The 25894-nt window shown below is 47.8% G+C and overlaps 13 protein-coding genes and 3 non-coding genes across 16 annotated transcripts; 2 read left to right on the top strand and 14 right to left on the bottom strand.

The window, feature by feature from the left end:
• Window positions 1-48: 48 nt before the first annotated feature.
• Window positions 49-1712, bottom strand: BDV38DRAFT_267491 (cytochrome P450; the record flags this gene model as incomplete). Its single annotated transcript, XM_032056602.1, has 5 exons — window positions 49-229; window positions 278-908; window positions 956-1085; window positions 1131-1239; window positions 1399-1712. 5 exons carry the CDS (start codon window positions 1710-1712, stop codon window positions 49-51), a joined length of 1365 nt encoding a protein of 454 aa, XP_031918894.1.
• A 1292-nt stretch (window positions 1713-3004) lies between these two features.
• Window positions 3005-4373, top strand: BDV38DRAFT_94003 (Zn(II)2Cys6 transcription factor domain-containing protein). The gene has a single exon (XM_032064159.1). It carries the CDS (start codon window positions 3291-3293, stop codon window positions 4323-4325), a length of 1035 nt encoding a protein of 344 aa, XP_031918893.1. The 5' UTR covers window positions 3005-3290; the 3' UTR covers window positions 4326-4373.
• On the bottom strand, window positions 4373-5431 carry BDV38DRAFT_93951 (putative short-chain dehydrogenase/oxidoreductase). Its single transcript, XM_032064158.1, has 2 exons — window positions 5101-5431; window positions 4373-5029 (listed from the first exon to the last, which is right to left on the bottom strand). The coding sequence occupies exons 1-2, from the start codon at window positions 5296-5298 to the stop codon at window positions 4421-4423; spliced, it is 807 nt and encodes a 268-aa protein (XP_031918892.1). The 5' UTR covers window positions 5299-5431; the 3' UTR covers window positions 4373-4420.
• Window positions 5432-5793: 362 nt separating this feature from the next.
• Window positions 5794-6682, bottom strand: BDV38DRAFT_293321 (uncharacterized protein). Its single transcript, XM_032062210.1, has one exon. The coding sequence runs from the start codon at window positions 6552-6554 to the stop codon at window positions 5820-5822; it is 735 nt and encodes a 244-aa protein (XP_031918891.1). The 5' UTR covers window positions 6555-6682; the 3' UTR covers window positions 5794-5819.
• Window positions 6683-6800: 118 nt separating this feature from the next.
• BDV38DRAFT_267488 (putative MFS transporter) lies at window positions 6801-8693 on the bottom strand (the record flags this gene model as incomplete). The annotated part of the gene is made up of 8 exons (XM_032056601.1): window positions 6801-6845; window positions 6900-7038; window positions 7094-7524; window positions 7581-7896; window positions 7962-8163; window positions 8213-8311; window positions 8360-8447; window positions 8496-8693. 8 exons carry the CDS (start codon window positions 8691-8693, stop codon window positions 6801-6803), a joined length of 1518 nt encoding a protein of 505 aa, XP_031918890.1.
• Window positions 8694-9511: 818 nt separating this feature from the next.
• On the bottom strand, window positions 9512-10856 carry BDV38DRAFT_234096 (uncharacterized protein). The gene is made up of 3 exons (XM_032053203.1): window positions 10600-10856; window positions 10354-10514; window positions 9512-10284 (listed from the first exon to the last, which is right to left on the bottom strand). The coding sequence occupies exons 1-3, from the start codon at window positions 10720-10722 to the stop codon at window positions 9909-9911; spliced, it is 660 nt and encodes a 219-aa protein (XP_031918889.1). The 5' UTR covers window positions 10723-10856; the 3' UTR covers window positions 9512-9908.
• Window positions 10857-11342: 486 nt separating this feature from the next.
• BDV38DRAFT_277641 (BTB/POZ domain-containing protein) lies at window positions 11343-12248 on the bottom strand (the record flags this gene model as incomplete). The annotated part of the gene is made up of 2 exons (XM_032058535.1): window positions 11343-12159; window positions 12226-12248. 2 exons carry the CDS (start codon window positions 12246-12248, stop codon window positions 11343-11345), a joined length of 840 nt encoding a protein of 279 aa, XP_031918888.1.
• Window positions 12249-12638: 390 nt separating this feature from the next.
• On the bottom strand, window positions 12639-13122 carry BDV38DRAFT_234095 (uncharacterized protein). Its single transcript, XM_032053202.1, has one exon. It carries the CDS (start codon window positions 13115-13117, stop codon window positions 12917-12919), a length of 201 nt encoding a protein of 66 aa, XP_031918887.1. The 5' UTR covers window positions 13118-13122; the 3' UTR covers window positions 12639-12916.
• A 2093-nt stretch (window positions 13123-15215) lies between these two features.
• On the bottom strand, window positions 15216-17333 carry BDV38DRAFT_93811 (cytochrome P450). The gene is made up of 4 exons (XM_032064155.1): window positions 16772-17333; window positions 16141-16682; window positions 15723-16056; window positions 15216-15669 (listed from the first exon to the last, which is right to left on the bottom strand). The coding sequence occupies exons 1-4, from the start codon at window positions 17028-17030 to the stop codon at window positions 15245-15247; spliced, it is 1560 nt and encodes a 519-aa protein (XP_031918886.1). The 5' UTR covers window positions 17031-17333; the 3' UTR covers window positions 15216-15244.
• Window positions 17334-21049: 3716 nt separating this feature from the next.
• On the top strand, window positions 21050-22059 carry BDV38DRAFT_93705 (SIMPL domain-containing protein). The gene has a single exon (XM_032064153.1). It carries the CDS (start codon window positions 21315-21317, stop codon window positions 21993-21995), a length of 681 nt encoding a protein of 226 aa, XP_031918885.1. The 5' UTR covers window positions 21050-21314; the 3' UTR covers window positions 21996-22059.
• BDV38DRAFT_93728 (uncharacterized protein) lies at window positions 22059-22438 on the bottom strand. The gene has a single exon (XM_032064154.1). The coding sequence runs from the start codon at window positions 22339-22341 to the stop codon at window positions 22123-22125; it is 219 nt and encodes a 72-aa protein (XP_031918884.1). The 5' UTR covers window positions 22342-22438; the 3' UTR covers window positions 22059-22122.
• Window positions 22275-22347, bottom strand: BDV38DRAFT_t29. Its single transcript has one exon. It is a non-coding gene; the product is annotated as a tRNA-Thr (tRNA).
• On the bottom strand, window positions 22356-22426 carry BDV38DRAFT_t28. Its single transcript has one exon. It is a non-coding gene; the product is annotated as a tRNA-Gly (tRNA).
• On the bottom strand, window positions 22437-22510 carry BDV38DRAFT_t27. Its single transcript has one exon. It is a non-coding gene; the product is annotated as a tRNA-Ile (tRNA).
• Window positions 22511-22997: 487 nt separating this feature from the next.
• On the bottom strand, window positions 22998-24416 carry BDV38DRAFT_234086 (class I SAM-dependent methyltransferase). Its single transcript, XM_032053201.1, has one exon. The coding sequence runs from the start codon at window positions 24146-24148 to the stop codon at window positions 23243-23245; it is 906 nt and encodes a 301-aa protein (XP_031918883.1). The 5' UTR covers window positions 24149-24416; the 3' UTR covers window positions 22998-23242.
• A 363-nt stretch (window positions 24417-24779) lies between these two features.
• BDV38DRAFT_234085 (uncharacterized protein) lies at window positions 24780-25836 on the bottom strand. The gene is made up of 2 exons (XM_032053200.1): window positions 25490-25836; window positions 24780-25425 (listed from the first exon to the last, which is right to left on the bottom strand). The coding sequence occupies exons 1-2, from the start codon at window positions 25710-25712 to the stop codon at window positions 24788-24790; spliced, it is 861 nt and encodes a 286-aa protein (XP_031918882.1). The 5' UTR covers window positions 25713-25836; the 3' UTR covers window positions 24780-24787.
• Window positions 25837-25894: the final 58 nt, after the last annotated feature.

Below are 25894 nucleotides of genomic sequence, written 5' to 3'. Positions count from 1 at the left end.
GAACGCAACACGGGCATGCCATCATGCATAGATCATTTACATTATAACCTATGCGATGTTGGCCTCCCCGCCTCGAGCAGCGAAGGTAAGGTTACAGATCTGATCCTTGGGCCGAGCGGAGATGATCTGATCATCCAGATCCATCGACGCAGTCATATCCGGGGCGACCGACGACCGAAACCGAGAATACAGCTCTCGCAGCAAAACTTTCATTTCCACCATTGCAAGACTACATCTGTCAGTATAGAAGCACGACTCTAGGTTTTGTTTCACCTACTTCCTTCCAGTGCACCCTCTCCCGCCTGTTCCAAACGCGAAGAACAATCGATTCCGGTCGTGGAAGCCCTTTTCTTCTAACCATCGCTCGGGATTGAAACGGTCCGGCTCGGGGAACACTTCTTCGTTGAAACGGTGTACCGTATATGGCTGACAGCTGACAATAGCATTCTCTGGGATGAAGTATCCATCGATGGTCCTGCCACCGGATGGGACGTACCGTGGAAAGGACATCGGAATTGGCGGTGCGCATCTCAAGGCTTCCTTTATGACAGCGTCTAGATACGGCATTTTATCAAGTGGGGTATCATCGGATGCGGATAGCAGCTCCCTGTGAAGGCGATCCTGAAATCGGAAGTTCTGGGGCTGAGATAGTTCCCACATCAGAAAGCAAAGGGCATCACCGGTAGTGTCAATGCCAGCCGCCATATGGTCTTTGCATTCAGCGGCAACTTGCATGTGGTTCAGCGGCGAGCCTTTACGGGTGAGACGCGCGACTAAGCTGTGCTCGTCTGGGTGTTGTTGCCCGGCCATCTGTAAAACATAGGCGTTTGCTTTGGGAGCAGGACGGGGGTGTAGGCAGGATGGGAAATATGGAGTTAGCCTGGGGAGGTAGTAGTGGAGAAGATTCTCTGCTGTGATCAGCGTCGTTTATACTGAGAGCTAACCATTCACATACTTTGGAGGCTTTGATGATATGTCAACTCCTCCATCATCTCATAGTCCTTGTCGTTATCTAAAGACTTCAAGCCACCAGGGCTAAACATAAAATTGGTAACTCCATCTAGCGCATAGCAGTGCAAGAGGGACTAAAATCGTGAGCCGTGGTCACTATAGGTAACCGGAGGACTCACGTAGACGTTCACGTTTCCTTCAATGGCAGCACATCTCGATACAAAGGCCTGGGCTCGCTCCTTGATGGCGGACACATGCTTGTCGCGTACGATATTCGACATGGCGTATCTATCAGCCAATTCCCGCTTTCGGTGACTATGCTGCACATTGTTAGTTGCAATGACTGCTATTTGGATGCGTGAGCTAACCCCTTGCTTCTCGAGCGTAGAGAACATGGTTCTTTATTTGTCAGCTTGGTTGTCTTGTTATTGCCTAGCGATGTTATACTTAATGCCATATTGTCGGAATAAATCATAATATTCCGTCTTATCATAACCACTACCCCCGGATGCGTAGATCTCTCGAATAGCATCTAGGGTAACAAACGAGACTTCGTTCGGTGCAAGGCGGACTACAGGGCCATACTTCTTATGTAGGTGATGAACGAAAAGACGTCTAGTCGCGGTGAACTCGTGGTACTTCAGGCAGAAGCTGGTGAAATTCGTATACCATGGGCCGGGGATTTTGGCAAGTGGAGATGATAGACGCTTGAAGAGATATAATCCAAGAAGTAGGATACTGCATAGCCATAAGGACCACATGTTGGATCAACGATTTCCATAAATCTTGACTGGGATATTGTCTTGGGAAATACCGATCTATTCTCATGGCCAGTATATATGAACACTAGTGATACGATTAAGGAGATAGAATAACTCTACTCCATCCGAAAGGGGAAATTCGAAGAGATGCTACCCCAGGAAATCATGGTCTGTCCAATCCTTTATCTGATAACTGCATTAGTCCCTCACTGATAGGCGTTGGTTATCGTGCGGGGATGCTTTTATCGGGTCCGTCCGACTGATAAGCAAATTGCGTCTCGGCACTGGAGTTTCGTTTAGTAACAGATGAGTTGGACTTGAAATCTACCGCGGTATCAAAACCAAGATACTATTCAGAACCAGCACACTAGTTCTACGTAGCGTGGAAAGAGGCACGAGTAATCGTTTCTCATATGCTGTGCCATGTTATGCATTGTCTGTTCGTCATGGAAGGCTGTGAGTATTGCAGTCATCCTGTGTGGGTCCCAGTTCGTAAATTATCGTCGATGACATCCTCGATTGCCTTCCAACGGACTACCACGCCTTCTGCAGTGAAGTATATGTTGAGCTCCCCCTGAGACCCGTTGTCTCTATAGAAAGATCTCACGGTTGGAATTGTCATTAAGAAAATGGCATAAAGTGTCCATTGCGTTATTCTGGTTTATTGTCAATAAGCTGCTGGGCCCAAGAGAAGTCGCAATGTGGGCATCCGGTTGGATGGACATAGGATCGCTGATGCTTAGGGTAAACAGCCAGTTATCGCTTAACTAGAGTACACGAAAAAATGCACCATGGGTACTGAAAATTCGTCGACATTGTGTTGGAAAAAGTCATCTCCGGCATGCAAGTATTTTAAAGGAGCTAATTCCTACTATCGCGTCTAGGAGAGGCGAAGAGTTAAAGCAAGCAAGAACCTCTGTCGCTAGAAGCCTATTAGAAAGCTGCGGGTCGCCACCTAACATGCCAGGTTTCCGGTAGGGAATAATGATCAAAGGAAGGCGTCAAAAGGCATACCAAATTCTTGATCCTGCTCCGTTGATCTATACCGAGAAAATATTAGTGCAACGACAAGATCTTAGCAGTGGAATAGGAGCCCGTTTGAAACAAAACCCAGCGCTGCCGCGAAGTTGTCAAAAAAATATATACTAACAAATCCATGAGCTAAGGCTAATATTATAGATTCTCATCAGACTCGAAGGCATTTTTGTGATTTTAGCGCTCAACGATCATCTAGACCTCTCCTTGCCAGAGACATCCCCGTGATCTGCCTAAACCTCGAACAGTACTCCGTACCCAGAATGAATACCTATTGGAATGTGGGACAATCTTGGCCACTCACCAGTTACAGAGAATGGAACCGTTGTGGGGACTTGTATGATTATTGACTTGTGATTCGCCACAGTTAGACCCATAGATTATTAAGCTGTGGAGGATGGAAGTTGGTGTCTCCTGAGCTTCTTATTAATTGTTCTCGAGGACCGAGAGCTTATGCATATACTCAGCAGCTCACATACGCATTAGGGCAACACTTTCCCTAGTTTGTCCGCGTGTCTTGATAGTTGATAGACGCATAACAGAATGGTGTCTGAGGCGCCTAAGCGTGTTACTCTGCGCAGATCATGCCAAGCCTGCGTTCGAGGCAAGCGTCGTTGCGACCAACTCTGGCCGCGGTGTAGTCGGTGCCAGGCACGAGGCAGCGACTGTGAATACATCAATATTCCACTGCCAGCTAGACCCGATCCCTCCAATATCAGTCCACGGTCTGTACGCCAAGTAATCCCCGTGTCGGCTCTGCCGATACACCGGCCGCTCCCGTTGGTGATTATGAAAGGATACGATCGGGAAATCATTTCGTTCCTTATAGCCGGAATGCGACGCTTTCCTATCGAGTTCGCTGAAAATATGAAGACCCAGTTTATCCACCCAGACCTTTGTCACAAGCGCGAGGCTTCAACCGTGTTTCAAAATGTTCAGTCACTTTGCAAACTGCATACCCAAGCTAGTCAGGGGGGCAACACCACGGCTCTTACACCTCTACTACAGCAGCACTGTGCAGAACTCCTTCGCAAGTCGGGTCGTCCAGCTAGTTTCCAGGAGCTTCTCGCAATCATCCAATCGTTGCTGATCCTACAGTGCCTTCTCGTCCTCGATGAGAGAGCCGATGATGGTCCCTATTCGGAAACAATCAGCACTATGCTCTCTAATGTTGGGCGGCGCCTCTGGCAGCAAGCTCCTATCCAACTCTCCCATACTCTGAGTCCACGAGAGGCATGGCTCTTCGCAGAGAGTGTTCGGCGGACAATCATCGTCGCGTTCATGTTGCGCAGTGTATATTCGCTACTAAAGCGAAACTACTCCGTCCGCACTCCGTTTGTCGACTCATTACCTTTCGATGTTCGCACCCCCCTGTGGGATACAGAACATGAGGACTGGGATGACACAACGCCTGCATCTTTAGAAAACATGGTTTCCTTGCAACAGTATTCGACCTTGCTAGATTCGGGTGCAGTCCATGGCATCTCGCCTTTCAGTGCTCTAATATTGGCGGCATGTAAAGGCAAAGCTGTTTCCGACGTACCTTACCCGCCTGTTACAGGTTACAAGACCTACTGAGAGCTAAGGCGAATGAACACTGCTCAAAGACATGGAACAATAATTCGGCGTTGCTGAATGGTCTATCTCTAATTCACATCCAACAAGTCGATCGCTCATCGCAAGAATTGCTTGAGCAAACCCGCCAGCATCTCAGTCATCTGCTGATATATCCCTTGCCTCTTAACCTCGAACGCCTCAAAGATATCCTTGGCTGATCCGACCGGGATTTGTTCCTCGCCTTGGGTTAGCTTGGCCCACACTTCATCGATGAATTCCTGCAGCGGCATTCCAATGAGATGGCCGTCTTTCAGATCCGGTTGGTGCTTTGCGTCGTGCAACTCGGTCTGCACAGCGGGCGGGTATATCTCCAGCACCTTCACATTTCCGGCTCCGTCCTGCAGTTGCGTACGCAGGGCGAGGATGAAATGGTGCAGTGCGGCCTTGGAGGCACCGTAATTCGGACAGCGCATCATCGGAACAAGAGCCATTTGTGATGTGGTAAATGCAATGGCTGTCTGGGTTGGTTGTTTTTGCAGGTGTGGGAGGAATGCCTTGGTGAGACGAACTGCAGAGGTATAATTCGTGACCAATTCTTGGTCGAAAACGTCTAGATCGACGCTCTCGGGGTGTGCGAAATCAAATGGCCGCTGGACTCCGGAATTGACGAAGACACAGTCAAGGTCAGGGTTTTCGGAAATCACTTCTGAAGCAAATTGGGGAATCTTTGGCATGGGTTAGTTGAGTCCTTCGTGGATCCAAAGCGCGGGCGGCAAAGATTCGGTTGGCAACTCACTGCTTCAAGATTCATGACATCAAAAACTTTGGATTTGACCTTCTCAGTGCCATACTCCTTGACGAACTCTTCCAACTTCTCCTTCCTCCTACCAGCAATGACAACCTGGGTACCATTTTGCACGAGTTTAGTAGCCAGTGCTTTGCCAATGCCTGATGTAGCACCGATCACTAGGACTTTTGTGTAAGGGAATGGCATGTTGGGAATAATTGATAGAAATTAAGGATGATTATTACAACTACATTTCACAACGACATGCCTTTCCTCCTTTTATATCTAAATTCAGCTGTCTTGATGCTAATGTCGTCACCATGTCTAGCGGAGACTAAACCTCTTTGGGACTTTTCTCATGGCCCACCACCTTTGCGGAGACTAGGCCAGATTAGGAAATCGACCTCAGCGTCCACGGTGGCAATCATGCGGTATCAAACTTAGACCTACGATGGCCCAATTGTCAGAAACGGACTTAGGACATACCTGACCCTAAATCCATGATCTTAGCTTTGTGAAGATATGTTTCGAACAGTCTAGAAATACCGCTGCACAATGCTTCTATGTCATTAGCTATGTTGCAACGTACTTTCTAAACAGGGCTTCGTTCTACATCTGTCTATAGAAGTAGTCCCAAACAGATATGGACATAGCATAATCTAAGTCAAGTCCAAAGAAACCACACATAGAACTCTAGTATAAAAGAAACTAATGCTCAGAGCACCTACCTACTCCCCCTTCTCACTCGGATAAACAGAATCCTCCTCCAACTCAACCCCCCAAAACCTTCTCATCCTCTCCCTAAACATCTCATAACAAGCCCCCTTCCTCACAAGCTTCATCTCCCCGAAATCAAACAATATACTCGCTCTCCCATATATATGATACCGCTGCAACCCATAATCAACCACAATATCCGCCGCCTCCAAGATCTCCTCCTCAATATTCTGCACGCGAAACTTCTGTCCACCACCCGTCACATTCGCACTCGACCCCACAACCATCTTTCCCACCTCATAATGTAACCTCACAACCTCCAGTAGAAGCGACCCCCCACCCACATGAATAGCCATATTCCCATCCTTAGTCGTCTTTTCCAACGTCTCAGCTGACATGCCCTGCAAAAGCGGATGGTCGGATCTATACGGCGCAATGACCCCAAGCGACATGTCTAGATCGTGCGTTAGGACCTTAGTGATATTGAATCTTTCCTCCGGGAGGATATGTAGTGCTCTGTGGACATCGTAGTTGCCGATTATGCCTTGTGTGTGTCCCGGACGACGCTTTTTGGCGTGAAAGGCACGAGTGATGGCTTCACTGGAGGAGGCGATTAGTCCGTAGCCTACTTCTGTAGGGACTATGGCTATTCCACCTTCTTGGAGGGTTTGGAAGACTCTTTGTGCGTCATTGCGAATGTTTGGGGGTTTTCCCGGAATAGGGATTAGTTTGGTTTGGCGAGTCATTGTAGGTGAGGTGGCTATGGTATGGGATTGTACATGGGATTGTGATGTAGTTTTATAATGTTAGAGCAGGTGAGATAATAGAGCGGAGGTGCTGATCATCCACCCTGACACGTCAGCCCGAGTTGGGGGCCGTAAGGTCAGCACAGTTCTTATCCAGCTAAGCTTTTCATAGTGGTTTGAGTGCAGCGAATAAGCGCATGCATAATCTTTCTTATTTGAAGGTTCAAGATGTAGATATTTATTAGTCTAAAGAACGTATCTGAACGTCTTATTGTCGATCTCTGTTTGATCCTAGTTCATAATCAGCTTTTGTGTAGTTCACACACCATGAACAGGGAATCTTACCAACATGCCCTTCTCAACACCATCGCTCTCGTCACTGTTCGAACCAAGAGCTTCCCGATCCCTCCGTTGATTCTCGAAATACATGTACAGGTAGAGGGCAATAATTGAAACCAGCTTCACCGCGTACCCAACCAACATACTGAACAACAGTTAGCACCGATACCCCCACACAACCACTCCGATTGGAAACTCACGCAACATATGCACTATGATATCCCGGTGCCTCACTATCCTTGAACGTCTGCGGTCCAATGATATTTCCCACACAATACCCCGTGAACAGTAACGCCCCGGTTACCTGTTTCTTTGTGGACCCGGCAATATTAGAACTCACGATCGTCAGACTCATACTGAAGCCCAGTCCCTGGAAATAGCACAGCCAGAGCGCAACCAGCCGGCCCCATTTATTCGAGTCCGGAAGACCGACTAGGAGTCCAGATCCGATGATGCAAACTAGACAGGCGAATATCATGCACGCACTTCGAGAGTGGAATCTGCCGCTATATTTCGTCGCAATCATGCCTCCAAAGAGGAGTGTGAGGAATTGGACCGCACCACCGGGGATCTGCAAGTATTGCGTTCCGAGGGTATCGAAACCGAAGGATCCGACGATGATGGAAGTGAACTGTGTTCCTGTTAATGACTGTTCGTGGCGGAATGAGAGGCTCAAGGTAGACATACACTCGTCAAGGCAGAGTTTGGAACTTGAGCCCCAACAGCCATGATGAACAATAACCACGTCTTAGGATCTCGAGCTGCCTGCCACACTTGGTACCATTTGAAGTGGTGGTTCTTTACCCCTTGTCGGTTGATCGCGACGCGGTCGATAGCAATCGCTTTCTCACGCTCGGTGAGGAATTTGGCGGTTGATGGGAGATCGGGGAGGAATAGGAGGGATGCAATTCCGATGGCGAGTGATACCGCGCCAAAGATTAGGAATACATACATCCATCGCGGGAGACCGCCCGTTATGTGCCCAATTGCGTAGCCGAGGAGGCTGTTGGTGATCAATTGGTCAGTCCTTTACTATCAATTGGTTTCACGACTTTGACTGAGACCTACCCTCCAAACATGGTGGCAATGCCATTGGTGCAGTAATACGTTTCGAGGCGCAGAGGCTGCTCGCTTGAAGTATACCAGATGCTCATCATAATGACGAATCCGGGGTTCACAACAGCTTCGGTGACTCCAAGGAGAAAGCGGTTCACTGCTATCCCGGCGAAGTTGTGACAAGCCGGCGTTGTCATCAACAGGCCTCCCCAGACTATATCTATTAGCCATGTTGAGAATAATGCAGAGTGAGGAAATCCTACTGATGGTCGTTGTACTAAGAAACTTCCCAATTGGAAGTTTTTGAAGGGCTAACCCAGCTGGCCACTGCGCGACCAGATAGCCGAAATAGAAGATAGATCCTAGTTCCAGTCAGTCATGCTTAATTAACTGTGCAAGGGAAAGCATACCTAGCCATGAATAGTCCTGGCCTTCCAAATGCGTTCCTTGCTTCAAGCCGTAGACCGACGAGAAATTGAGACTGTTTTTGTCGAGATACTAGAAGAATAAGCATACGATCATGATTCGCCAATGCATCCTTCTTACCTGCAATAAGTATATAAGGAACAAAAGCGGCATTAATCTAAGGTCGATTTTCCGCAGAACCTTTTTGGCCTCTTCCGGTGTATATTCCAATTCACGAGCTTGTTGGTAAACATCATAGCTATCATCTCGCTCCGATGACCCTGCAGACGACGGAGGAGCCGACGAAACATTCGTCTCAAGATCCTTAGTTAAGCCCATACTGTAGAAACCCAAAGTCACGACAAAAGCAAGACCAGCTCGCGCACTCTTTCACCATCGTTACTAGCGAAGGGCCCAGCTTTTATAACCCATATCGCGAGACGACGCGACTCAACGATGCGGGTCATGACCCCACAGACATGGTTCGATCATATCCATGTTGGGAAACTAGGATTAAGCATAGGTTTCGGACAGAGAAGAATATTATTTGCCGTCGAGAAACGCGCACGGCGCGGAGTGCTTGCTATTGAGCGGATGGTTGGTGATTTTGGTGTACCGTGCGAGCACGACATCGACCCCACGATTGCGTCTTCTCGGCAGTTGCTGATGGTGTCATAACTGCAGTGTCGCTCGGGAAAAGTCCGATAATCTAATATATTCTGGAGAGTATTATTCGCTATTAAGCAAGACCAGATTATGCATCGTGCCGTGAGGAAAGTAGGTTTGGTCGACAGACAGGGAGTCGGGGTTGCCGTTATATATGGCTTTTCCTAATTAGGAAATGATATTGGGCTGCCTGCCTGCCATCTACCCCAAATTATCTTAACTCTAATATCAAATATCAAATGAGATAATGGAATTATTCACCAATTCTATATCATTCTAGGTATACTTCCATTTAAATCAACCTCCGCCCGTAGATAATCAACAAATTGTCGCATTGAACGGTACGATGCGTTATGTACTGCGTTGATCCATCAGTGAACCGCCAACAGCAGTATATTATACCATCTTGATCACAAACTTAGAGATAGATAATAGCGATCAGAATTTAGATAGTAGACAATATTCAGCTCATTTTATTTTCCCTTTCGTTTTTTCTTTTTTTTTTTTTTTAATCCTCCATCTTTTCTCTTGATATTGCCTGGCAAGTCATCCATTCGTAAAGACATTGAACTGATAAGCAAATGAGATTTTAGACATTAAATTCAAAGCTTAGCCCAGATATTCCCTGAGCCGCCTACTTCAAGCATGCAAGGATAGTAATAACTCTCATGTGACATATACATTAGACGTAACTACATATACAAAGCGTCGTATAATACATGTGATACAAGTGATAAGTACATCTGAGAAGAGACCGTGCCACTATACATGTCAGGCCTCCAAAATATTATAGCATAGTCCCTGGGCGAAGTATAAAAGCAAATTAATCACCGGAGGATGGGGTAGCCCAGGCGTCTTCGTGGACTAATCACCCAAATATTACTGTGCTCACAGAACAGCAGCGGCCAAGGCCACGACGGCACCACCGAACAGCATACCGGCATCTCCAGTAATCTGGGGCATACCACCGGTGCTGACAGGCGAAGAGCTGGAGCTCGAGTCCGAAGAGGAAGCAGAAGACTTCGAAGACGTCTGGGCCGCTGAAGTAGTGCCCTTACTGCCCGAATCGGCCGTGGTGGTAGCCGAAGCGGTCGCAGCCACGCTCGTAACAGACCCAGCAGTGATCGTTACTGGTAAGAAGGACATTTCACTCTGATGGATAGTCGAGATAACAGTTCCGGGGAAGTTGGCTTCAGGCCCATCGCCAACTGCAGTGCAGACAGCAGAGATCGTCCCGGCCACGGAGCAGTTGACGGTGTAGGAACTGTTAAGATGAGACATGTTAGCCGCTGTCTAGCTTGAGTAGAGCATGGGTAGGAAAGAGGAATCGCACAAGTCTGGCTTTTCATTCATCTCTATGATAGTCGTCGGCGACGCATCTGTGAGAGTGAGACCAGGCCCTAAGCCGCAATCATAGTCATCGTCATCGTCATCGCTCGCGCTCACGGTCGGACTCGGAGCACAAGTAATACTATAGGTCGTCGCAGTGGCATCCTATTTTGCACGTTAGCTCATGCGATAGATTGATAGAGCCGCGCGGCCAAGGGATCGTCCGATCGTCATTCTGTGGGGAACTGACATTCCCAACGATAGAAGCTTCCAAGGATTGTGGGTCAAAGCCAAGGAGAAACATCGAAGTCACGCTGGAACTCGCTGAGATGAGGCCGGCCATCGCCAGGCCCATAAGCAGTTTCACGGCCATGGTAGTTTAAGCGATAGATAGTTATTTCTTGGGGTGGTCAAAATGTAAACACGGAGAAAGAAAGGGGTTCCGAGTAATTTGGTGGTTTAAGTATTTGAGAAGTCGTGTCTGTCGTTTTTGTCCTCGGATTCAGGGCCAGGGGCAAAAGAAAAACTCAAATGCTTGTCTAACGTCTTTTCGGGTTAGAAGAGGGAGCGTTTGGAAGATAAATTTAGGGATCGATTCAATCTAGGCCCCTTTAGCGACTTTTCTCCAACGTTGTTATTGGTGCCGGTCAAGATGCGCTAATAAACCAGGGAAATTAGTCCAAGATTAGGTAAACCCTGAGATAAATCTCCTGCTTTTGCCACTAAAGTAAGAACTGACAGTAACTCCTTAAGTAAATGGTACCTGAGGGCCCACTTCTGATCCATGGGGCATCTTCGGCATTTGACCATAAGCTGAAACTAGGCTAACCCTAAATTCGACAAACAACGAGTGGACTTCAAGACTTCGGAAGAAGAATGCAGATTGCAGGTAGAGACCATTGATCACGACTCAGACACAAGCTAGTAGTAATCAGAACAAACCAACTTTCGCTTTTTGTAAGTCGGACGCGGAGTATCATCAGAGTCTGTAGACTAATTGTCTGCGATGCTCTCACTCTTCATGCTGCTCTCACTCTCCATGCTGCTCTCACTCTTCACGCTGCTCTCACTCTTCACATTAATGTCCTCTTCAGTATTAGAATAGGGCGAGCGGTCGCAAACCGGCGCACATAGAGTAGATAATGAAGGGCGCCTTCTTTCCCACACCACTGTGGCTGGCACAGCAAAAGGGTCACATACAAGTACAGTGCTGCGGCCAGACTCAAAATTGGAATCTGGCACGAAGTAACAATATTCGAAATGCTGCTGGCCCGAAAGTTGAACGCCATTATGGTCTTTCTTCCCGAAGAACGCCGAACACAAGTCTTGCAGAAAGCCGCATGGGAACATACCCATATGCGCTTGGAATCTCTTCTTCCCTGCACTACACACCCACGAGTCCACTGCCATCCGACGTAGAGGGGAGCCTGGAAGAGTGCTCTCGTAGGCATAGGCTACCGCGTCAGTTCCTATGGCACCTCGATCAAGCCGCCTCTTACAGAGCATTAACGCATAATTCTGCAGAGTAGGTATGCCGAGCTGATCTGCTAGAACCCAGAGCTTGAACAGATCAAGGACTCGAAGAGGTTGATTCATGCAGACCCGGTTCCAATACATCCACCTGACGAATGCTCTGAAAGTACGTGAATCTTCCGTTGGTAGGTGAAGATGTTCTTGCATTTTATAGGCCATTGGACCGCTGTAGAGTTCAGCAAAAACCGGAGATAGTCCGCACAACAGTTCAATATGAACGTTGTAAGACGCTGGCGGGATTCCCACGTCCAGCTGCACAACAGCGCCACGCATAAGGCTGCAAAACAAGGTCACGATTACGTTAGTACATATTGGTGATTTATGATGAAGGGCTAATACGCACTGCTTTCTTGCATTGTTCGACATGGTGACTTAAAGCATGAGTTCAACTGATGATGAGCTTGCAGAGTGAATTCATGTATCATGGTCAAGATGGTGAGCCCCTGAAGAGGTATTTATAGACGCCGTCGCGCCCCGTTGTCTCTTTGTTCAATTTTCTCCCTTGTCTTGGCGTTTATGTGTAATTATCCAGGTCACTCTGCATTATCATGAGCCACTATAGTCGCAGCTCTCGGAGATTATTAACAATGCATAGAGTGGCGCCTACCGTGGACTTCCGAACATCACTCAACTACAGGAGAACACCAGATCCAGCTTCTACAGGACGAACTAGGCCACAAGAAGTTTCAAATAATAAACTACTACCGGTCATAATAGAAAAAGTAACAGAAATTAGATGAACACCACTGATAAGCAGCTCTCCAAAAACTACGTGATTTTTTTTCCAGGCTGATCACTCGCGTGCAGAAATTGCTTGCAAGCGAAGCACATACCGTCAATTGACATATATGTCCTTCCTCCATGTAGCTTCAATCAGGTACAGGAGCAGCCAAGGTAGTTATTGGTGCAGCGGCCATTGCGACCATCGCAGCCATTTTCATTGCACTTCCCGGTATTCCTGCCACAGCCATATCCACATGGACAGCCCAGATATGGACCCTGTTTTCAACGTGCATCAGTTAAGTCCATATAATCTAAATTAGAGGCGGCAGGGTTTGATTTACCGAAGTGCAAGTTATACGGTTTGAACTAAGCTCGCCATGGCAGTTGTTATCATAGCAGTTGCCGTTGGGCCAACCGCAGTTGTTGGAAACAGCGGCTTCGTCTGGATTGGCAGATGGATGAGAGACAGCCAATGAGGCCAGGCTGACTAGAAGAAGAGACTTGAAGTGCATTTTGCGTATGTTGGTCTTGTGGTATAGAAAGGCTGTAATCTGTGCTGGAGGAAGATGATGTTTCTTTGATAGTTTGAGATAATCTTTGAGAGGGTGATAACCCCCTCCTATTTATACACTTTCCATGGCATCTAAAGTCCCAGTTCATGCGCACATGAGCCGGTCTGCCGAGATATCCAGACTTTTGCTTTTCTCTTGTTCTGCAGTTCTCCGGAACTATAGCTTTCGTGCATGCATCTTGTGTAGTTGACGGAGAGGAGTTCTGTCTTATTGGCTAAGCAACGTAAGCATTAGCTCAATTAGGATGGCTGTACTACACGAACTGGACGATTAGATGGGCTTTCCTATATGTAATACGCATTCTGATCCCCCCAATACAACTTAGGGCTACCTCTCTATTACCCCTTGTGGATGTTTCTCGTATAGCGGCCACCAACAGTGCATACTATGAAGTGCAGAGGATAATACTCAACACTGCAACCTGAGGCAAGGGGTGGGTCTAGATTTATTTCACTGGGCAAGCTTAAAATATCCAACACAGCAATCTTTCTTCTCCTACCTCCAACCTTACAAGAATAAGCGAATGGGGTCTATGAGCAGTTTAGAAATGCATATAATCAATAACAATGTAAAGATTGGTTGACAATTGACGTCAAGCTCTTTCAATGCCAACTGCCACAGTACGCAGCCGGTTCTATATAGAATTTGGATGTAACCCTATCGCTTACGTTACTCACGGCTACATCGGTACTGCAAGATCCTTGCAGAAAGCGGGGGTATGTAAGCCACTATCACAATTGTGATCATGGTGGGTTTTAAACGGGCAATACAAACCGTAGCTACTAGCCTAGCTCCCCGGATCCTGTTCAACTTTGGTGCGAGCTCAGGGGCAGATTAAGGCAAGCACGGATACAAGGCCAATGAGGTGTAGTTGATCTCATCCGTAAGTCTATCAGCTTACTTTCCTCGTCCGGGATAGCGAACTGCAGTGTAACTCCTCGGCCTATCATAGCAAGATCCGACGCAGAACCTGTGCGGCTGAAGGTGTATATTGGCCTGGGGTTGTGGGGAAATACTGCCCAAAATAAACCTGTGGTGCTAACTATATCATATGCAGTGTACGTCAGCCAGCCATACTTCGGTCACAAATTGTTCTCTCTCGCCTGCTATAATTCGCATTCATCTTGACCAGATGCGCAATGAGGGGTGTTGTTCAAATCAGTATCACAGCTCCGATATACCTGAAGCCCCGGGTTATGGGATACAGAGGTCAGCTTTAATCCACAGTAATCAGGCAAACCTCCAGGTTTCCTTGCATCTGCAAAAACTGGCTAACTCCTTATTCACATAATCACTGCAAGCCCCAATTCAGGACATTGTCAGCAGGCCTCGTAGACAGATGATGTAACAGGAGGATAGCATTCTGATCCTGTGAAGCGATTGGCCCGTATTTAGTTAACGCCCTCTCCTATTCAGATAGAGAATCATTGGCTGGTTTCTATGTCGCCTCATGATGGATCTTTGTGGGATACTATGTATGAATAAATTTCTCCCCAGTCGGTATAACAGCAAGTCAGGCAGTTTCGGTCCCGGTCCGAACCTTCCAACATTATGGGTCCTGCATGACGGTTCGTGATGCTTGTATTCGACCGAGCTATCCCGAAGCGCCTGTGGAGCGATGATGGAAGTACTCCCATCTGCTCTAGGCTATGACAATTAGATATCCGACTTGGGACGTTCCCAAGCCAAATGCGACTGGTACAGATGAGATCTGATAGGTGTATGATGCATCGATCTTTGATGGTTCCCCATTTGGATACAAGATGCTGGGGCACGTAGGTAAGTACAGACCAATCACAGGATCATTAACTAGTGGCAAAGGCTGTACTCAACTGGTGATGTCATGGCAAGTGGAAAGCCACAACACGCGCGATGCGGGAGTACCCATGGAACTATGAAGTTTAAGGACCGTGGGTACATCCATGGTAACAGGTGGGTATGTTCTGGCCGATCGGAATAATTACAAAGCTTCCTCCATGGTAGATCGTAGATTGGTATTATCTTATTCGTGACAGATTAAGTAGACTCATATACAAATGCTAAATCGAGAACTAACGCATCGCTAATCTAGTTGATCTTCACACGCACGCCTTGCGAACCAGGCTTTACGTGCGGTAAGAACATATCGCGATAACAATCCACAGAAGACCGATCTGTCTCAAACAGCTCAAAGTCGAAGTTCCGCAAGACATTCGCAAGAGTGAGGTACATCTCCGCATAGGCCAAGTTGATCCCGAGGCAGGACCGAGTACCTTTACCGAAGGACACAAGGTAGCGCGTCAACTTCTTTCCATCAGGGGCAACGGGATCCCCAAGCCAGCGCTCGGGCTTGAACGTGAACGATTCGGGGAATATTTCTTCGTCGTGGGCGACCGAATAGTTGTCCATGCTGACCACGGTTCCCGGAGGGATCACGTAGTTCTTGTAGGTGAGGGTGATGTGGTCCGAAATGCGGAACGCACGCTGGCTTACACCATAGGACATGCGGACGCCTGATCGGTGAAGAGGGTTAGTGGCAGGTTTAACAAAGGGGGGAGCTACGCACATTCTTGAATACAAGCAGTTAAGTAAGGAAGCTGTTCCAGGTCCGTTAATGACGGCATATTGTTGGGATCTGGTATCGCAGATCTTAGTTCCTCGCGGAGACGCTGGTAGATGCTCGGGGTGTTTATAATGTGGAAGCCAGCCACCGACAGGGCATATCTTGTTGTATCGAAGCCTGCTCCGATCACTGTAATTGCTTCCTGTTGTAGGCGGGTCAAAGTGAGCTCTTCCGGGGGTAGATCAGAGTCGAGCAATGCATTGAAAACATTCATCTGCTCCGAGCCATTCCGTTTTTCCTTCTTCGAGAGAATATCGGCAACTTGATCGGCCATTTCCTGCTTTCATGTTAGAAGCACTTCTTACTCGTCGTTTGCTGCCCCTCGGTTCAACGGAAAGACGGGCGCTTATTTGTAAATTACCTGGTTATAATTATTCACGGACTTCAAGCCCGGCTGCAGAGCCTCAACCAAGCCCTGCGGTAGCGAATTGAAGATGGTGGCAATCCACGGGAATTGCGTGACCATATGGACCCCATCCAACAAGTCAAACAAGGCTTGGATGAAGGGCGATTTAAAATCCGGTGCCTCGAAGAAATCGTAGCCGCGATTGAGACAATAGCGGACGATGATGTCCGACGCAATGCATCCCATCATCCAGTCCAGGCGGAAGATCTTCCCCGTTCCTTGGTACTCCCGTCGTAGTCGATCGCAGAGCTTCGTGATCTGCTCCTGCATCATCGGGACCGCATTGTTGATCGCGCGCTTGGAGAAATACGGATTAAGAGCTGCCCGACGGTGACGGTGAACTTCATGGTTGTGTGTCGGGAATAAGCCATTGGCGTTGTTGAAACGGTGCTCGAGTTCTTTCGGTTTATCCCACGGTAATGACTGCGAGTACATCTCCTCAAAAAAGGAAGAATCCTGGATATGAATTTCGAATGGGCTTAAGCGAATAATTGGGCCTTGATTGTGAAGTTAGTGTACGTCTTTTCTTCAGTACCACATACCCTAACCGACAGGGGGGTGGTTTGACGACCCATATCGAACTTACCATACTTTTCATGCAATTTCCGATAGTGGAACAAGTACTGTCCACCCGGAGATTTGAAGAACTCATAGTAAGTCTCATACCATTGAGTAAAAGCAGCGAGTTTAGGGCCTGGGAATTTTGCCAACGGGTGCAATGTAATGCGATACACCCCTAGCACCAGCACGTACAGCACGGCAGCCACCACCGTCGTCGCGCAGAGAGCCAGGGGCGACTCGATTGAGGGTTGAAGAACCGACACCAGATCTTGGATAAATCCCATGGTGCAGGGATTAGATGTTGTTCAAAGCCAAAGGCCTGTGGAATACCTTACTCCGCGCGGTTGGTAGCCATGGACCCGGCAGTCTGGCACCAGGAATTCTGCAGAAAAAAAGAAAACCATTGTCTCAAATATGACAGGCCCCTATTGTGGGTCTTGGCCGTATGATCCTGCACAGGGTCGTTTAAACGGAAAAGCAGACGGGTTGTACGTTTTGGGCTACGGGATGCGCAATGACTTTCACCGGGTCGCGTTTAGTTTCGGAGGTCTTGCCATATCGTCGAAGTTTCTTGTGAGTATGCCTTGGAAATTGGGGGAGACCCGCATCCTGCAGTACCAGGCGATTGGTACGATCAGTTGATAGTGCCGAGTTTCTAACTATTAGACCCACCACAGTAGCGACAACACGGACGGCCAGGCCACCTATCACATCCCTGGGAATAATCCACCGGACGTTTCTCTGTGGTTGCCAATTCAGTAAGCAGAGCGCGACAATTCTCCCGCCTGATACCGTACTCGGTTCTGTGGCCCAGTTTTGCCCCGTACATTTGTCGAGTTTTCTGTGCCGACCATCTGCGTCCTATCCAATATATGGCGTCAGCATGCATTTTACCCAGCACAACAACTTGAGTCCAACTTTCAATCTTCCAATCTTCATATTCAACCGATCAATGAGTAACCGTGGATTGAGAATTCGAGCTTTGGCCAAACGGCCACGGGATTGTTCCACGTAGCACGACATCCGTCTCCATAAATGGCGTAACTTAAAAATGAGAGTCAAAGCGTTCGGACAGAGAATTCCGGTAGTCTGTTGAATCTTGATACTCGATAGTAAGGATAGTGGCTGGCTGTTTCTGTGGTTGTAGATCCTACACTAGGTCTTGCAGCCCTCACGTGGGTGCCTCCAATACTAGTCCGCGCATAAGTCTGTTCTTCGACATAGTATTGGATTTTACCGGTCATGGAGACTGAGGGTCGAGCCTTGATCTACTAAGCGAAAAAGTTTATTCCTACCAACTTGCCGACGAGAATTATTCATATTCTGCTCCAGCAACTGTACCTTCCGGCTTGGCTGACTGGGGTGTGGAAAGAGTTCTAGCCGACGGATAACGCCGTGGCGATTGTTTTAGAGGGACGGTTTAAGACATGGCTAGGGTGCAATTATATGGAACACCCGTTTTTGCTACAGTAAAGGTGGGCAAAGGGAATGTCCCCCCCCAAAAAAAAAAAGAGAGAGAGGGGGGGGGAGAGAGAAGAGAAGAAGAAAGAAAAAAAAAAATGCGCGCATAATATCAAATGCTGATATGCCGGGTTTCTAGCTAAATAGTTCATGCGAGATGGACATCATTTTACAAGGCAACCCAATTGGAATCAGAGCCGGTATGGTTAAGCCAACAAAGCAAATTCTGCAGGCCAGGAAGGAAGTAAACAGTCTAGTTTTAAAGGGTGTCATTTCGCGACAACCTTTTTTCCCTTTTTCTTCTTTACGCTCGGACCGGCGGCATCCGCCTCAGCTGGCGGATACTTCATATGAAGATCGACAGTCGCTCAGTAACTACCAGGGAGGATGTGGAGTACGTAGTAGGACAATCTCAGAAACTTAGCAGATACGAGAAACTCTGCGACCAGCTTAGAAATCCAGAAACTCAATTACATTCAGGTTGGTTGTGCATACACGAATGCATTAGGGCTGGTCATCCCACCACTCAGTGTTGTTGTTCAGTTCGTTCGCCGTTGAGGACTATCTATTAGCGGCCCACTTGGATCGCACGTCGCAGTGGGTGATATGATATCAACCGAGTGATACCGGATTCTCGACAATGGTCCCGGAGACTCCCATGAAAGAGTGACGGTCCAATACTAGCGTACAGCTGATATGTTGGGGAAATTTAGATGTAAATGCTGTCATCCGCCTTCCATGTCTCTCGCCAACAGCTTTCTAACCGCTAGTGCGAAGCTCTTGTCATCCAAACAACTCACAGATTTGCGCTGCATGTCAAGGACGAGCCTGACGACAAAAGTCTTTTTTGTTATTGATCGTCCATGATTCAAGTTTGATTATCATGAACTGTACGGACATCTATACTTCTGTCCTTCCGGTCTTCAGCAATGCCCAGAAATGGAGGAGCCTGGGGTTTGAACATGAAGAAATTCCAAGACAGCATTAAGACTGAGCCGTGCGCTTAATGCGGCACCTATTCTCTGTTCTTTGTAAGGGTACTGGGTGCCTTTAACGACTTTCCATCTTAAGATAGGTTGAGAGTCGACCTGGGGATCCGCCCCGTTGTCTATTAAACCTAGTCCCACTTGGCTTCTGAGAGAAGACAGAATCGTTACGCGGAACGATCCCGAAGAATGCCATGAAGCATGTTTCGCTGCGGTAAATCGCAAACTCCGACTCTATCGCAGGACCGAAAATGGACAAGCACTTCGAGATATGATAAACAGTTTCTAATGCTCTTACAACGAATTTGTCCGAGCTTGTCCACATAGTGAAGCTCGCTACAATCTGTTCGTTGCGACAAGAAGGCAGTGGAGAACCGTTGACTTGATTATGCTAGGCAAGCACTGAATTCGCAAAGAAAAAAAAAAAAAGAAAAAAAAAAGACTGTCGATATGCACTTAGCTTCGTCGAAGCATCCAGGCGTAGCTTGGCAGAGTATGATTAGGCTTCAATGACGTTCTAATTCACTAAATCACTAGATTATCTCGTCGTTTGGCCCCAATCCCTTGCACACATGAGATATGTAAACGCAGATCATCGGGCACTGGATCTGCATAGTGACATGTCACATAACAACCCCAGTCTAGCCCAGATCACAATGAGAGACGAACCAGAGATATGCCAACGAGATCAATATTCTCTTCGTGAGACATTCCGGGAGGTTTGTGTTCACCTTGGAGGTATTCGTATCTGGCATTGAATAGATCAACTTTAACGGCATGGCCTGTGATAGATCCCACAGATTGTATAAATCGAGCGATCTCCCGCCCAGCCTCCCCCATTTTATCCTCCTTATTCTCCTCGAACCACCCCAGAACCAAGTCAAGCGGTGAGAAGCTGCGGCCGGGAGATTTCTCGGACTTCCTTAGGATCTCATCCCTATTTTCCCGGTTGGAGGGGGCGCTGATATGTTATCCGGTGCATATATCCCCAATTCATGGGCCCTGGGGTTGACAAATTAGAGAAAAAAAGAAAATATGAAACGTATTCCATCACAACCAGTCTCACTATCCAAGGCCACACACACACAGAGGAGTCCGGAGAATGCTGGAAGGGGGTCGTCTGCAACTCTGCTAATAGCTGGAGATTATGCATCGCCTCTGGGGGGCGATAACTCCTCGTCATTGCGATTGTGAGTCACCGGAAATAAAAGTCGGTAAACGCGATTAGGCTGTACATTCGAACCAGGCCAATAGGTCCCCAACGGCGGAGCTGTTTAAGTAATGAAGGTGGCGAATCTCACCCCCTTCCACCATTGCTCCCTTTACCCCATCGCGATGGCGCTTCACCCATCTCTCCCTCTCTCCCTCTCTCCACTGACTGTGACATCAGATCTCCTGTTCTGCTCAAAAAAAAAACAACCGTTGAAAATGATCGAACCTCTTTGTGCCATTTCCTCCGAAGCCAGCCGAGTTCGCCACTGAGGCTGATGGAGTCCCACCTGCGGGGACCGCTGGCACACTTTCTCGTAGGGACGGAGAACGATGCAGTCGAGTACAATCTGGAGCAAATTACGCCAAATTCAGCTGCCATTGAGGCGGATTCACATTAGTGCCTCGAATCTCAAACATCCATTGTCTTCGAAGAGGGCTGTTTCGATAGTATCATATCATCATACCATGGCCGTGATGTAAGCGCATGGAGCTAAAAGTCCAAATATGCGGGAGTTTGACCCACTTTACGCTGGAGTATCTTCAGCTCAGTTCATGCCGACAAATTCAATCTAGTTGTGAAGGACACGATGTAACACAACAAGGTGCCAAGCGGAGAGGCTGCTAAATAAGTTGGTATTAATCTGTCTCACGCGCTCCACCACGGCGTTGCCTGAATTCCATGGCCCTCCACATGTCCCGCAATCTCACATGTTGTTCTGCCTAGCTTACGAGTTAATGACTACTTACGTACCTTCCAGCATTTAGGTAACAACAACTTCTTCTCTTCCTCGCCACACCGCAGCTGCATTTATAAATACGAAACGACGTCCTCGCAATTTCGGTGTCGGCTCCTCACCGTTTTGCTTCTCCAAAAACACCCATAGATATATCTCCATTGAATCAGTCGCCATGGGTCTTACAATCCACACCGTCGGAACCTCCACCCTGCACCGTCAGGCCGAACGCGCTGTCATCAACCTCGACGTGTCCAGCGATGGAAAAGACCAGTCTACAGTATCTCAAGACGTGACGCGCACCTCCAACCGCCTTCAATCCCTCCTCAAAGATATCGCGCCGAAGCAGGACTCCGGCGATCCCACCCTCGAAGCCCCCGTCACATTCTGGAGCATGAGCTCAATCAGCACCGGCAGTTATCTCCCCTGGGACCACGACAAGCAGGAACACCGAGCACGGGTCTACTCCGCCCGGACCAACTTCGAGGTCAAGTTCCGGGACTTCAGCAAACTGGGCGAGTTCGTGTCGGACGTGGCGAAGGACCCTCTGGTTTCAGTGCGGGATGTCGACTGGCAGTTGACGGATGATACAAAGCAGCAGCTGGGACAGGAGTGCAGGAAACTAGCGGTCTGGGACGCGCTCGCCAAGGCTAAGGATTATGCGGGTGCGCTGAACATGAGTAACCTTCGACCCGTTGAGATCGACGATTCTCAGGGACATGTTTCTCCGGCGCTATATACTTCCGCGCGGAGGGCACCTGCATTTGCCGATGGTGGGGGTGAGCAGGCGTTGAGTTTTGTGCCGGAGAGTTGCGAAATCGAGTGCTCCGTAAAGATGCGCTTGGAGGTGGAGTGAGTCGCCGGTGAGCGAGCGGAGACTAACGGGTTTAAGTTACGTGAGATGAACTATTCTTTGACAAATTGATACCACTTCAAGTATTTATACAAGTATCGGTTTTATGGGTAGAACCGAATTCCACAAGTCACCACTTAGTAAGTGTAGAGATATAACTGACTGCGGGGGCGATTAAGACTAGTAGGGATGTTGGAAAGTTGCATAGGACGAAAGAAAGTATGGAGGAAAACTGAAGGAAACACAAGCAGCAGCTCGGGTAGGAAAAAAAGTAAAAACAACTGCTCCCACGCGGATTTGAACCGCGGACCTCATGATTACTAGTCATGCGCTCTACCAACTGAGCCATAGGAGCGAAAGTCGTGCATCATCCGTGAATCGAACACGGGCCTCATCGATGGCAACGATGAATTCTACCACTAGACCAATGATGCTTGAAAGAAATGGTCCCGGAGAGGCTCGAACTCTCGACTTCTGAGTTATTAGCTCAGCACTCTAACCGACTGAGTTACGGGACCATTTGTTGAAGTTTTGCTTTCACATTATGTTAATTGACACTAAACCAAGGCAGTGGTGTTCAAAGAGGCATCCTCTACATCTATCTCCAGGTAGTCAAGGCATATTTCACCCGATACAGCTCATTGATATCCGTATTTTCCACGTAATGTCGCTATATCCGTTGATTAGAGCCCATCTCCGTCTCTAAATGCGTTCCCAGACATCCCCGTTACTCAGGCTATAAAAGGCCATCCTCTCCGCGTCGTTACCAGGAAATATATATAGTGATGCTATAGTGTTCTCGCCGGACCAGATGTCAAGATAAAATGATGGTGATTTTTTCTTTTTGGTCGTTTCTCGTCACCTGTTAGCAAATCCATTACATTTATTCATCCTTATGTGTGACCATAGACACTTCGTTTCTTCTTTTTCCTCCTTTTTCTTAGGAACATCCGAAGGCCCCGTCTAACCAACGCTAGTAATCACTGGCTCAGCGGCTTCGTTGTGCACAGAAGTAGGATTTTTGGTATTAAGTATATAAAACAAGGACCTCAATTGAACCCGTGCCAATATGACCAACGAAGATAGTGAAGTCAAGATAAATCAGTAATCTGCGTGGTGTTGAAGTCGGGCCTAAAAAGTACATGACAGAACAAGGAGAGAAGGAAAAGCACACGGTGCTGAGAAGGAAACATAGAAAAAAGACAAAAAAAAAAAAAAACGCTTTTCATAATTTTAGAGCAAAACACCGGTCACCCAGCCTGCTTCAGAACATAATACGTCTCATGTAAAGTATGAATGGCTTCGACAAACTCCAGACCCGCCTCCTTCGAGCATTTCAAGAGCTCCGGCTCTTTCCAGATCTTTTGCCCGGATTCAATATGGCTCTCTTCGATAACTTCTTCATGACCGGCATTAGTCCGCTTGATCACTTGCAGCTGGTAGAGAGCGCTTTTGATTGACCCTTCTACGGTTGGACTGCCAATTGGCAGTTGTCTGTAAATAATATTCTCATAGAGCTCACTCGGGAATTCATGCCGTTCGCACAACCCTGTACATGTCGCGTTTTCGCTCATTGGCTCCGTGGTAGATTGCGCCGATAGTAGATCTCTCCTTACAGATAGATAGAAACGCCCGGATCGTGGTCGAAGCAGTGCAGCAGCCTGAGCGAGAAACCTCAAGAGCTCCCCTGGCCCGGTAAGAAGACTGACGCTGCCAGACGCGGACAGGAGTAAATCAACCTGATTGATATGGGTTTCCAGCAGCTCGGCTGAGATTAAATGGAGGACTTCTCCGACGAGCCAATCAATGCGACCGACGTGCGACATGCCCGGCGTCTCCTGCTGTACTGCTAATGCACGATGGATCATCGATGGTTTCTTATCAACCCCAATAAATTCGACATTGGATAGAGGAATGTTGTCCCGAACGGCGTCGGTGGCGAGATTGGCCAGCACACGCCCGGTTCCTGTACAGACGTCCAGGACGACAAGATGTTCACCGTGATGATCAAGAGGGTAGTAGGATTCCACCTGCTTCTTCAGGGCCGATAGGTAGATTTTGGCATCATCTTGAGCGTTCAATCTCGTGACATCTGCCTTGGCCTGTAGATCGTAGTATTCTGCCAAATACGCCGAGTTCTTGGATTTGTCGCTCATGATGAAGAAGAGGACGGCAGCGGCGGCCTATGTTCACAACAACAAAAAGCCGGCAAACCAAGTGACTACAAGGTCAAAGCTAGATAGATCCTGATGAGTCGAGAAGTCATCCAGCGACCGTGCGCAATGAGTAATATGTTTTATGAAAGGGCCTCAATCGTCCTACCTAAGGTACGAGCCGCGGAGACATGTACCATAGTTAGGATGAATCTATCTTCTTTGAATGTTGTCAGAAGATATGATTAAGCAGGATCTGGTTGAATAAAAGGAGGTAGTTCTTCTGACGTGGTTGACAGTGGCAGTGGCAATGGCAATTGATGTAAGGGCATAAATGGCTCGTGCGCTCCCAAACCCCGGAAACCGAAACAACGGTACCAGTCATCTGCCCATCTGCAACCTCAGCCTTTGGCCTTTATAGACAGATAGACAGAACGCCATGCGATTGTAATCCCTTTAAAAGTGGGAGTCTATTCAGGCAACTCGGAAATCCTGAACCGTTGCCTCCTACGAAAATATGCTGGGGGGCCGTGTTTACTCATACGATTCCCACCAGGACTTGCTCAAGCCAACATAAAAAACCATATATTTTGACTTGAAGTAACAATACCAAGGGTGACAAGTCTGCTAGTAGATAGTACGTCATGACGCCAGCTCATGATGTGCAAGTTGATGTCCAGGAACTTCGACTAGACAGGCTGACCGAGGTTTGAAGATGCATGATTTATACTCAACCCCAGTACTTCCCGAGAGCAAGTTTTGAGCCCTGTCAGCTTGAAAGTACCTCGGTCGCAGCTGGAAATACCAGATAACGATCGCAAGAGTCAATAGGAATGCACATCCGAGTCCGACGCCAACTCCAAGTCCCACCTTTGCTTGCGGTGAGATTGCACCGCTATTGCTCGGATATAAGGGTGAAATGGGTGATGTGGTAGAGATTAACGAAGTCGCTGATGTGGTAAGCGCGTCGGTTAATGTTATTGTTGGTGTTGTGCTAGCTGGCGTTAAGCTCACTCTGGTTGGTGCCAATGCCTCACTAGTTGGTCTCGGTGCTGGGGCAACTGACACTGTTGTGGATGATGATACTGATATTGACAATGTTGTCGTTGTTGTTGTCGAATCTTTCGTCCTTTTAGTGATATTGAAGTAATGGCTAGCAAAGAAATCCGGGCTCTCCGCTTCGTCGGCATCTCGGATCTGGAAAAAGAAAACATTACCATCATCTAGACTTCGCTGGGTCGATACGATCCAGTTATACGTTGTGATATCCGATAGGTTTGCTGTCATCTACCGTCAGGTTGAAATATATGGGGGGCCCTTAGGCTGTAGGGAACAATGACTTACTTTGAAGCAATTCAAAATGGGGATTATCATCTTGCCATAGAATTATGGATATACTTTCCAAACTGGTCGCCCATCTTAACTGAACCATTTGCTCAAGTTCGTAGACTGGGTTGTCCCTGTAGACATGAATAGGGCCTCCAGTTGGGGGGTTGTAGAATATTCCCGGCTCTGCTTGAACCGAGTATTGGCACAGAAGAAACGAGGTTAGGAGTAGTTTTAACATTAGCACGCAAGTCTCAGGTTGACTCGAGGAACGAGTGTGCACATTAGTATGACAAACCTAAAAGCAAAGAGATGTCGACTTGTGAAGTAATGGAGAATAAACTAGAAACTTGCTACTGCTCCTGGAAAGATCAAGGCCCCTGGAGTTCCAACTCCATCTTGGGTACACTGCTCCCTCTGAGC

The sequence above is a fragment of the Aspergillus pseudotamarii genome, assembly GCF_009193445.1.
Source record: "Aspergillus pseudotamarii strain CBS 117625 unplaced genomic scaffold BDV38scaffold_3, whole genome shotgun sequence".
Taxonomy (NCBI): domain Eukaryota; kingdom Fungi; phylum Ascomycota; class Eurotiomycetes; order Eurotiales; family Aspergillaceae; genus Aspergillus; species Aspergillus pseudotamarii.
Note: the sequence above shows the minus strand (reverse complement) of the source record. Positions and strands in the feature narration are given on the sequence as shown.